Source organism: Podarcis cretensis, assembly GCF_951804945.1.
Source record: "Podarcis cretensis genome assembly, chromosome: 16".
NCBI classification, from domain to species: domain Eukaryota; kingdom Metazoa; phylum Chordata; class Lepidosauria; order Squamata; family Lacertidae; genus Podarcis; species Podarcis cretensis.
The window spans coordinates 24007045-24019069 of NC_137186.1; the positions used below are offsets into that span (position 1 = coordinate 24007045).

General features: G+C 48.5%; 2 protein-coding genes across 12 annotated transcripts in view; one reads left to right on the forward strand and one right to left on the reverse strand.

Annotated features, from left to right (window-relative positions):
• Positions 1-1495, forward strand: part of CIT (citron rho-interacting serine/threonine kinase) — a 114035-nt gene extending 112540 nt beyond the window's left edge. For all 11 annotated transcript variants that reach the window (XM_079956286.1, XM_079956291.1, XM_079956289.1 and 8 more), the window contains one exon: positions 48-1495. The gene's annotated coding sequence lies outside the window, so the exon portion shown is untranslated. The remainder of the gene's footprint in view (positions 1-47) is intronic.
• PRKAB1 (protein kinase AMP-activated non-catalytic subunit beta 1) lies at positions 311-10686 on the reverse strand. Its single transcript, XM_079957153.1, has 8 exons — positions 10533-10686; positions 7460-7654; positions 6730-6896; positions 5758-5851; positions 5017-5131; positions 3917-4050; positions 1937-2005; positions 311-1849 (listed from the first exon to the last, which is right to left on the reverse strand). Exons 2-8 carry the CDS (start codon positions 7613-7615, stop codon positions 1772-1774), a joined length of 813 nt encoding a protein of 270 aa, XP_079813279.1. The 5' UTR covers positions 7616-7654; positions 10533-10686; the 3' UTR covers positions 311-1771.
• Between the last annotated feature and the right edge of the window lie 1339 nt (positions 10687-12025).

The following is a 12025-nucleotide window of genomic DNA, read 5'->3' on the forward strand; positions in this document are numbered from 1 at the left end:
ATAATTCAAAATCATCAATTCTTCGGTGATCAGCCTTCTTTATGGAGGCTACTATATAGTGACCATTAAATTTTCCTGTAGAGTAGCTAACTTAGCTCCACTGCGAGACAATCATTTTGTTGACCTCCAGTACTTGGTAAACCAGACCATATAACACCCCCCCAACCTTTGTCTTGCCCAACCCAACAGGCATATTCCTCTCACATATTGCAACAGGTCACAGGTGACATTATGGGTTGCAACCTTTGCCGTAATGTCGGGAAATTAACCTGTGTTCCTTTCGAGAAAGGCGCAGAGGAAATGCTCACTCTTCATTACGTAAACTGATTTTATTTCCTTTTTTAAAAAACTGATTTCTGAAGAGAACCAATAAAACAGCAAACAGAAGATTTTTTTTAAAAAAGCAGACGTAAAATACTGTTCTCAACAGCGGTCTAGAGCAGGGATGGGAGCTTGGAGCCGCCCAGCTCCCATCTGTCCCAAACAGCTGGTCAGACGAGGTTAGGGATGAAGGCAGTTGAAGCCCAATGACACCTGGAGGAGCCACAGGTTAGCCAGACCCTGTTCTAGAGCGCCTGTTCTACCTATACATCAGTTTCAGCTACTCGAAGCAATAAAACTGCCTGGTGGCCTCAAAAGATTGGTAAGGAATCAGAAGGGGAAAAACCACACAGGGCTCGCTTGGCTGAGAAGGCACAAGCTGGTACCACAGCAGGCTAGGGAGTGTGTGCCCCTTGGTGTGACAGACAACACATTAATTGGCCTTTTTTTCTGCGGGGAGGGGCAAGCAGGCAGCTTATCTTTTATGGGAGGGGAGGCTACAGCTGTTTGAGAGGAGAAGCACCTGATTCCTTAGCGTGGAGACATGTGAAGGCCTCGGGTGCAAAGCCCACCTCCGCTTGCAACCCTGGAGCAGGGCAGCAATATTGCTTGGGAGTTCTAATCTTTGGAAAGGAAGGAGCCACATTTCTGAGCGAGCTATCCAAGAAGTTAGGGGGAGAGAGGAGGCTCGTAGGACCCAGAAAGGGTTGGTCCCGAAGCTTCACAGCAGTGTCCGACTCTTCTAGCCTCTTCGTAACATCCTGCTGCCCACTGGACAGTGAAACCACCAACCTAAAGCCATCAGTCCAGCTGCAGTAAACTGAAAGATGTGCCAAGCATTTTCTGCTGGAAAGTAACCAAAGCTGGCTGCCTTTGCCAGTCATCTGAAACCTGGCAAGTCGCGCCCAGGTTACAAAAGGTGACTAGCGGGGAGGGCAGGGACGGACGAGAACAAAAAAAAAAGTTATTTATAAGGGTATGCCCAGATTGCTACAGAAGGAAAACACCTTCTCTTACACATACTGCTGTACGAAAAAAGCAAAGCCACTTTGGGGACTTTGGACGATTGAAGATGTCCATTCATTCTGAGTGCTCAGTTCAAAAATTCATTTGTATTAACTCTGCAAACTAAATGCCCTTGGCAGCTTGTGCGTCTTCATAGATTCCCACCTCCCCCCACAATATTACAGGGCAACGAACCCCCTCAAAAACCCACGGCCTTGATTGGCAGCACAAGTGGGTACCTGCTTGTGGGGCTAAAGAACATTCACAGCAGGAGGGAGAGAAAGAGAGCAAGGCAAATTTGGGCTCTTTTTAAAAATATAAAGATATATATATATATAAAAATATGCATTATGATTCAACAGCAAGTCCGCTACTGTTTCAAAGAGCATACGCTTCTCGTTTGTTCCCTCCACTGCTCCATCGGCCCGGGCACCCAGCTCTGCTTTCATATGGGCTTATACAGCAGCGTAGTGACATATTTCTTCTTGTAACGGTGGGTAGCGCTGAGCACCATGACCCCGTCCTAGGAGAGAGTTGTGAAGAGAGGGAGATCAGAAGACGGAGCCGTCTAAACACAGGCAGACAGCAACGACTTAAGCCACCACCTTACCTTGATGGAAAGGGCATAGAGGTGATTCAGCATGACGTGATTCGGCTCGGGAAGCAGGGCAGGATCGCACTAAAGAGGGCGACAAAGGAGAGTAGTTCAGGACACAGGTGAGGAACCCTTTTTCAGCTCAAGGGCCACGTTCCCTCTTGAGGAGCCTGCCAGGGGCCACATGGCTGTTGCGGGTGGCACTAAAGTCAAGTGAGTGGAGCATTGCTGCATTCCAGCAATACACATGGGGCAGGTTTCTGCACCACTGTTGCCTCCACCCAACCAAGTCAGAGGCACTGTCGCAGTTCACAGACACATTCCAGCCAGGCATAGGCTTCTGAGGAAAGGGCAGAGGGGGGTCAGTGAAGGTGTGGTTTGGGGGGAGACGGGCAATTTAAGGAGAGAGTGTGGCTAAGGGAGACTCCTAAGGGACAGGTACACAGCCCCAGAGGTTTGCATTTGACCCCCAAGCACTCTACCTGATTTAGAAGAGTCTGGATTTGATATCCCGCTTTATCACTACCCGAAGGAGTCTCAAAGCAGCTAACATTCTCCTTTTCCTTCCTCCCCCACAACAAACACTCTGTGAGGTGAGTGGGGCTGAGAGACTTCAGAAAAGTGTGACTAGCCCAAGGTCACCCAGCAGCTGCATGTGGAGGAGCGAGAACGCGAACCCGGTTCACCAGATTACGAGACTACCACTCTTAACCACTACACCGCACTGGCTCTCTTTAGGACTAAAAGGTAAAACAACCCCTGACCATTAGGTCCAGTCGCGGACGACTCTGGGGTTGCGGCGCTCATCTCGCTCTATAGGTCGAGGGAGCCGGTGTTTGCCCGCAGACAGCTTCCGGGTCATGTGGCCAGCATGACTAAGCCGCTTCTGGCAAACCAGAGCACCACATGGAAACGCCATTTACCTTCCCACTGGAGTGGTACCTATTTATCTACTTGCACTTGACATGCTTTCAAACTGCCAGGTGGGCAGGAGCTGGGACCGAACAACGGGAGCTCACCCCATCGTGGAGATTCAAACTGCCGACCTTCTGATCGGCAAGCCCTAGGCTCTGTGATTTAGACCACAGTGCCACCCGCATCCCGATTTAGGACTAGGGCTGGGCAATATCTGGTTTTAAGCATCGTGATATATCGCCAGCAAAGCATTGTGATATACCAATATATCACAATATCTGAAATAAGGATTGGCGCTATGTAGAGGCAATGGCTGGCTTCACGGTCTTCCCCGCATCGTGATTTTTGCCGGCGCCTGCTCTTGTGATTCACCTGCCCCCAGCACGAGGCAGTGGAGCAGAGTTAATGCGCTGCAGGAATCAAGAGAAACATTGGCTGGTTCCATGGTTTTCCCCACATTGTGATTTGTGCATAGCACACACAGACACATTGTGATTTGCGATATATTGCCAGGTCAAAAATTATGAAACCGATATCCCAATATGGACTTCAAACCACTTTTGGACAATATGTCGCCTAGCCCTATTTAGAACTTTGAATGCAAAATCAGGAAAGCCACTAGGGGCCACCAGAGGACCTTTGTACATCTACCAAATACATTTTTTTTTGTAGCATGAAAGAAACTTTCCATTCCTGTGGAAGCTTCTGAAATGCAAACCCAAGCATGACCAGTTTATTAAGAAAACAGGATGCAAGGTGGGGCAAGGCTTCTTATTATTATTATTATTATTAATTATATTTGTATACCATCTCCCTTCCATGTGTAAATCTGAGGGCAGTTCACAGCATAAAAATACAAGATAAAAACACATAATAAGAAAAAAAGAAACAAATAACCCTTCTCGCCAGGTTGAGTCAAACAATTCAGAGTTTCAGTCTCACTGCGCCACCTCTGTTTTCAAATGGAGAATCCCCACATAAAAACTGCCCAAAGCTGGTAAGAACACACCAGCTTACACAGTGAATTTGATTTGGGGGGAAAGCGGGGGCTTGCTTCTATCTTCACGTTTCTCTACTCACCGAAATCCCAGTGTCTTTGTTTAGGATAACCTGCAGGAGGTGCGGAGGAAGAATAGGGGGGGACTTGAAGCGCTCTTCAGGCTTACAGATGTAGGGTTCCTGGTGGTAGGGTCCGGGGGGTGAACTCGACAGCTCTGCTCAGGGAGGAGAGGGGAGAGAGAGGGGAGGTTCCTGTGGTTAACCTTGGTCTGTTTGGGGGAAAGCACTTCTAAACAATTTCCCATTTCAGCCGTGGTCTTGAATCCCCAAAGGTTTCCTTACTTGATTTCTACACTTTACCACTGAATGCCATTTATTCAGCAAACTTTACTGCCTGTTTGCCCATTTGGGAGAGATCCTTTTGGCACTCTCTGCAATGCCTTTTTCAACAACAAAAATTATTATCATTGTTGAATTTATTGCCCATCCTTCACCACCAGGTCCCAGGGAAGGCTGCAACAATTTAAAACTTGGTATTAAAAACAGTTAAAAGGTTTAGAATGTAACTGATCAACATCTGTATAGCTAGATCATTTCTTCTAGCTCATCCATGGGATGTTCCAAGACAGCAGAACAACATTTGGGCGAATAATATATTATGCCTTTAATTCTGGATGCTGCTGCTGTTCTTACCACCCTGGACAATTTGGTACCCTCAGGAAACTTCGCTACCTCACTGCTCACATCTAACGCCAGGCCAAGTTTAAAAAGCACAGGCCCCAATACCAATTCCAGTGAAGAGGACACTTTTTACACCTCTCCACTGTGAGATATGTCCATTTGTTCCTATCTGGTGCTCTCCATTCTTTGATCCATAAGGGATCTTATCTCACGATTGCTAAGCTTACTCGGGAGTCCTTGCTGAAGAACTGTTTGAGACTCTTAAGTGCACAATGTCTGCTCGATCACCACTTTCCGTGTGGTTACTGACACTCTCAACAATGTGCCAGGAGGAACAAAGTCCTCCAGGATTAACTGTGCATTCAGACCATCTTCACTGCCATGAAACAAATAGTGTTCAATGATGTCACTTCTGCAAAATGCACAGCTAGACACTAAACCCTGGACCAAGGCAACACAGCATCCCCAACCATGGAGAAGCACGACACCAAGATACCTACCAGATACATCTGAGGACTTTTGGGAGTCCACCATTAAAGCATCAAATACTTCAAAGTCTGTTTTCTTCACCTGGATGACGTTGTTGACTGTCCCCAGCTGGCTGGTTACTACAGGCTAGGAAGAAAACCAAGGGGCAGCTTGTAAATCGCTTTGGGGTGCCTCATGGGAAGAGATTGGAGGGGAAGGAGAAGGAACAGAATATAGACCAGCAAAGCTCTACTTTGCATCTCCAAAATAGGCTCCACCCCATAGCTTTTGGGAACCTCCAGATTGTTAGACTCCAGCTCCCATCAGCCCCAGTCAGAGTGGCCAATGGTCAGGGATGATGTCAGCAACACCTGGAGGGGTACAGGCTCCCCATCCATGACCAAATCTCAGGCCTTCCCATGGGAAGGATGTAGGAAGATTTTTTTAAAAAGGAGAAGTCTTTGGCTGAGTGTCTGACCAACGGCAGGTGCCCCACTGGTTCATTACAGAAAGAAGTCAGTTGTCAAAATTGATTTGCGCAAGGATATACGTGACTTTATGCTGCTACGTCAAGTGATGGCCTACATATGTAAAAGGGCCACTACCTTTGATGTGAACTATCATCCCTAAAACAACACGCTTTCCAATGCACCCGGCATTTCGCATGTTCATCTGCCAGCCACCAATCACGGAGAAATTAAAGGCGGAGGCATGGATGCATGAACCAGCCCTTCATGATGGCCAAGTAAGACGATTGAAAAAGGCAATATTACCTCTGCAGGATCATGTGTCCATTGACCATCCACATAAAACTTGTATTGGTGTTCGCCTTCTGGGAGATCGAGAATTGCTACAAAGTTATTGTGGCTATAAATGAGAGAGGGAGGGGATTAAAAAGAGAAAGAGAGAGGGAGAGAGGGGGGGGGATACAATTAATCCTTTACCGTAGAAAGTGAGTCAGCTAAATAATAATTAAAAAGTCTGAATCTGAAGAGTGGTCCAATCAGAAGGACAATTTTTGCCTCTTCCCATTCTGCAGACAACCCACCCCAATATACTGGAATGAAACACACAGTACCATCCTGTCCACCAAAAGCAAAACCCCAACAGCTCTTTGTGAGTGCGATTGTAGGCCGCTCTTGCTTAGAGGCTGGGGATTTGCAGTGATGTTTTGTTGCAAGACTGGCTCCCCATGCCCATAAAGGTGAGCTGCTCTTGAAAATGAGCATTGGCTTCACCACCAGTATTTGATAACAGCATGGCACCAAGCTCAGCCCACTTTTCCTGCTCTTGTAGGAAACTGCAGTAAGGATAAAGGTAAGGTAAAGGTACCCCTGCCCGTACGGGCCAGTCTTGACAGACTCTGGGGTTGTGCGCCCATCTCACTTAAGAGGCCAGCGCTGTCCGGAGACACTTCCGGGTCACGTGGCCAGAGCCGCACACGGAAACGCCATTTACCTTCCCGCTGGTAAGCGGTCCCTATTTATCTACTTGCACCCGGAGGTGCTTTCGAACTGCTAGGTTGGCAGGCGCTGGGACCGAGCAGCGGGAGCACACCCTGCCGCAGGGATTCGAACCGCCGACCTTTCAATCGGCAAGTCCTAGGCGCTGAGGCTTTAACCCACAGCACCACCTGTGTCCCATGCAGTAAGGATAGACACTGTAAATACCCTTTAAAACATATTGGGCATCCTCACCAAGAGAGCAAACAAAGGTAGCCCAGACCAAGCCACAAAGATGCTCACCTCCGCGTCAGTGGAAGTTTGCTCCAGTTGTTAAAAGAGCCAGACAGAAAGACCTCTTTGCCTCCTCCGGTCCAGCGAAAAACAGTTGGCCGAGCTTGTGTAGGAGCCTTATCATTCACCTCGACGTCATGCTGCCAGGCCAGGAATTCTTCTTTTTCCTTGCCAAGCTGCGTAGGACAGGGAGGGAGGAATATGTGGTGTAATGGCCAAGTCTTGGTAAACATTCAGTTCCTCAATCTGTTTTAGGTTAAGTGGCTAAGGGGTGGGTCATTTAGGGTCCACTTGCATAGCTGGATTTCTCCTTCCTATCCCTTCTCCAGGCACTCCCAAAATCTTATCCATAGGATCCCACAATCTTCTGAAGCAGACCTTTGCTCCATTGGGCCTACATACCATTATCTGACCGCCTCCTAGCAGAGGGTGAAGGAGGTGGAAACAGACATTCAAATGACTCGGCGTTTGCCTAGGTCTGACTTGGAGGGGACCCACTGAAATTAACAGATCCAAGTTAGATATGTCTATTGCTTTCAGTGGGTCTGTTCTGAGTGGTACTAACGCTTGATGTAACCCAATGGCCAATTCCCCCTCTCTAAAAAGAGAAGCAACCAACTGGCTGCTGGAGCTTCTGCAAGAGTAAACTGGCGCCTGTCTCACATCCTTCAAAATAGCAGCATGAACCCTTTTACTCGGCTTTCCCAGTGAATGAGGGCAAACACCTGAGGTCACATACCTTTATTTCCTCGGCGTGGAACATGTCGGCGTCTTCAGGGCTGTCCATCAAGATCTTTGGCCGGTCTCCATCCTTTGTTCCTCCGCTATCTCTCCGAGGTGTTTTGTGGCTCCCTTGACGCTCCACACCGGCCCGCTCACTGCTTGTGTTCCCCATTGCTCTTCAGATCCCAAAGAGAAAGACAGCCACAAATCTCTGCAACAAATCAGGTGCCGGAGAAACCAGAGGCTGTTCAGTCGGCATAAACAAACAGCCCAGCTCACAATCTAATAAGTAATGGGCAGGAAAATGACAAGCTGGTGGTGAAAATGAGCCAGTGTGGTTTACTGCTGGCTTTTGACTGCAGAGATCTGGTTTGAAAGCCCTGCTGAGCTACAAAGTCCACTATATGTGTTGTTTGATTGGTTTACTGTCTCTTGTTTGTTTGTTCCTGTCTTGAAGCCAATGATGCCATTTGGGTGGGGATGAACACCAGGCACACAAGGCTTGTGTCCTGTAGAGAGAGAAGCTTAGAACCTGTGTGGTGTCACAATTAAAGTGCCTGAGAGACCTGGGTTCAAATCCCCACTCAGCCAGGAAGTTCAATAGTTGACCTTGATTCACTCCCCATCCCTCCAAGCCTAAACTACTTCACAGGGCTACTGAAAGGCGAGAATGGGGAAGGGAGCAAAAAGGCCCTTGGCTAATTGGTGGAAGGATGGAATAAAAAATAAAAATGGAATGAGGTGAAAGCATAGAAGGTCCCTGGAAGCATCTCCAGCTGAAAGGAGCAACATCTGCCATGAAGATCACTAGATGGGTCACATTCTCAACCTAATCTCCCTCACAGGGTTGTTGTGAAGATAAAATAGAATCTGCAACCTGTGCTCCTCAGAAGGCCAAGCAAGAAAAATATATTCTTTTTAACTGTCATCTGCCCCAGCTGCAACAAAGCATGTCTCTCCCTTATCAATCTCTACTGCCACAACAGGCACTGTAACCTTCCAATAGTTTGACTTCACCCACAAAGGCACACTCCTCCATTGTCTCCCGAGACAGAGGGATGCCAGCAAAATATTCAGCCTTTTCTCTAAGAAGCTAAAGATAGCATAATGGTTCTCCCATCTCTTGTGAGATAGGTGAGCCTGAGTGTGTAATGACTGGACCAAGATCACACAACAATCTATATCTTCCAAATGAGGAAAACACTTCACCTGGGTCCCAACAAAGTGCGCTCTACTAAATAAAGCTATTAAACTTTAAACATGCACAACTCAAAAAAACCCGGGAACCTGAACATTTGGAAGATTCAGGACAGACAAACAGGAAGTCCTTCTTCACACAGCATCTAATTCATCTGCGAAATTAGCTGCCACAGGATGTAGTGACAGTCACGAACTTGGACAGCTTTAAAAGAGAATTCAACAAATTCATGGGGGATAAGGCTTCTACTCTAGATGGCTGCTAGCCTCTACTGTCAGAGGCAGTAAACACCTCTGCATGCCAGCTGCTGTGAATCGCAGGTGGGCAGAGTGCTAGTGTACTCAGGCCCTACTTGAAAGCTTCCCTTTGCGCCAGTGTGAGAACAGGATGCTGGAACCAGACGAGTCCCTTTCACCTGACCCAGCAAGGCTCTCTCACCTGCTGTGAGTTATGTTCAAGCTGTGACTTGTCCTTCAGGACCCCCCCTCCCCAGTAACATATGCAACCCCTAAGTACCACCAGTCAAGAGGACATCCAGCAGAAGATGCATAGAATCATAGAACTGGAAGGGACCACAAGGGTCATCTAATCCAGTGTTTCCCAACCTTGTGCCTCCAGCTGTTTTTGAACTACAACTCCCTTCATCCCTGACTAGCAAGACCAGTGGCAAGGGATGATGGGAATTGTAGTCCAAAAACAGCTGGAGGCACAAGGTTGGGAAACACTCCCCCTGCAACACAGGAATCTTTTGCCCAATGTGTGGGGCTCGAACCCATGCCTTAGCATCTGGTTGGCTTCTCTGAGAACAGGATGCTGTCGGCTTGACCCAGTATGGCTCTTACGTTTTTATACCACAAAAGGCCTGGCATAGCTACAACTGTTGAAGGTTTAGCTCAAGTTGTGAATGACTCACCCTTTGACACCCCCCACCCACCCACCTCCCGCCCCTAATATTTGCAACTATTTAAATATCCCCACTTATAAAAAGGATATCCAAGCAGGAAAAGAAAGCAAAGACCCCTCTGTGCCAAAGACTCCAGACAGCCACTGTTGGTGGAACTATAAAACACTGGGCTAAAGGGATGAATAATCTGATCCGGTTCAAGGCAGTTCCTAATATAGCTAACATATAAATTCAAATCTAACATATAAATTCAAATAGTGATGTATAGAAGTGAGAGCTGGACCATAAAGAAGGCTGATCACTGAAGAATTGAAGCTTTTGAGTTATGGTGCTGGAGGAGACTCTTGAGAGTCCCATGGACTGCAAAAAGATCAAACCTCTCCATTCTGAAGGAAATTAGGACAGAGCCTGAAGCTGAGACTCCAATACTTTGGCCACCTCATGAGAAGACTCCCCGGAAAAGACCCTGATGCTGGGAAAGATAGAGGGCACAAGGAGAAGGGGACGACAGAGGACGAGATGGTTGGATAGTGTTCTCGAAGCTACCAGCGTGAGTTTGACCAAACTGCGGGAGGCAGTGGAAGACAGGAGTGCCTGGCGTGCAATGGTCCACGGGGTCACGAAGAGTCGGACACGACTGAACGACTAAATAACAACATAAATTCAAAGTCTGAGAGGCAAGTGGCACCGGATGTGCGCGAAGAACCTTCCTTTCACCTCTAGTGCTGCGCAGGGAAATGGGTTTTTCAAAAGGCTCGCTTGGTGACCTTGGGCCAGTCCCCTCCTCTCAGCCTGGACCTTCCTCGCATTAAACAGCAACACTCGCGTGCTAAACAGCAGGCAAAGAATTATCCTCTGCACATGCTCAGGAGCCCGGTGCTCTCCTGCCCGGGGGGGGGGGGAAGGTTCCGGGGCTCAAGCAGCCTCTTTGTGCCGTGGACCGAGGAGGGATTCGCCGCAGCGCCCGCCCGCTTCCTTTTCACTCACCTGCAAGCGGCTCCGCGACTCTCTTCTCGGGGTCCCCGGGCAACAGCCGTTCTCGCCACTTCCGGTTTCTCCCCCCGGCCGCCTGAGAAACAACTTCCGGTCTCGGGGAGATCCTGGCGGCGCAGCTGAACTCTAGTTCTTACTGCACATGCGGGTGCGCGAAGCAGGCAGGAGGCGGGGCGGGGCGGGGCGGGAGCTTGCCGGAATTTAAAGGGGCCGCGTCGCCTTTTTACCTTCTGCTCCGGCGGCGAGAGTTCTAGGAAGCGTCACTCGCCCCCAAGTCTCATCGTCTAGTCTGTTCCCAGCCCCGCGCCGCCCAGCAGACTCCTGGAAATGGATGAGGAATCTAAATGGTTAGAAGGAAGGAAATTGCACTCCTACATGCTCAGGGGCTCCCTCTGTACGCGCTCAGAGGCTTATTATACATGTGCTTATTCAGAAGTAAAATAGCAAAAATAAAAATAAAACCTTGTGTAGAGGTGGGGAACCTGTGGCCCTTTGGGTATAATTAAATTACTTCCACCATCACCACCCATTGCTGATCATTGGTCAGATGTTTATAGGTGAGGACAAGTGCTAGGTAAAGGTAAAGGTACCCCTGCCCGTACGGGCCAGTCTTGACAGACTCTGGGGTTGTGCGCCCATCTCACTTAAGAGGCCAGGGGCCAGCGCTGTCCGGAGACACTTCCGGGTCACGTGGCCAGCGTGACATCGCTGCTCTGGCGAGCCAGAGCCGCACACGGAAACGCCGTTTACCTTCCCTCTGGTAAGCGGTCCCTATTTATCTACTTGCACCCGGAGGTGCTTTCGAACTGCTAGCTTGGCAGGCGCTGGGACCGAGCAGCGGGAGCGCACCCCGCCGCAGGGATTCGAACCGCCGACCTTTCGATCGGCAAGTCCTAGGCGCTGAGGCTTTAACCCACAGCGCCACCTGCGTCCCACAGGACAAGTGCTACAAACTGACAAAACCTGGAAGCCCACAGTTACCCAACTCCTGCCTGCTCTGTGAGCAAAATTAGTTATTTATTTCATAAAAAAGATTCCATACTACTGGATTGTAACAAACCTCAAAGCAGTTTGCATGAAGAATAGAAAAATAAAATGATCAGTGAGAACAATCAAAACATTCAGAAAAGTATAATCAGCAATAAGCTTAAAAAACCCACACACACACACATCAGCATTTTACATATCTGAGTGCAGTGAAGCACCTGCCTGATACCAACAGGCAGGGAGTTCCAAAGTGTAGGTGCTGCCACACTGAAAGGCTGATTTCTTACAGATACTGAACCTATATTATGTGGCACCTGAAACAGTGCCAGTTCCGCCCACTGAAGCGGTCGAGAGAGCATATATAGAGTAAGTTACAGGGAACCAGGCAGAGGGCCTTCTCGGTAGTGGCGCCTGCCCTGTGGAACGCCTTCCCACCAGATGTCAAAGAGAAAAATAACTACCAAACTTTTAGAAGACATTAGGGAAGCTTTTAATGTTTA

Bases quoted from the DNA above. Each gene is read 5' to 3' on its own strand.
- PRKAB1 (XM_079957153.1), bottom strand. From the start codon at position 7,615: ATGGGGAACACAAGCAGTGAGCGGGCCGGTGTGGAGCGTCAAGGGAGC. The intron at 2,006-3,916 runs GTGAGTAGAGAA...CGCCCTCTTTAG, and splicing joins ACAAAGACACTGGGATTTCG to TGCGATCCTGCCCTGCTTCC. The intron at 1,850-1,936 runs GTAAGGTGGTGG...ACTCTCTCCTAG, and splicing joins TCTATGCCCTTTCCATCAAG to GACGGGGTCATGGTGCTCAG.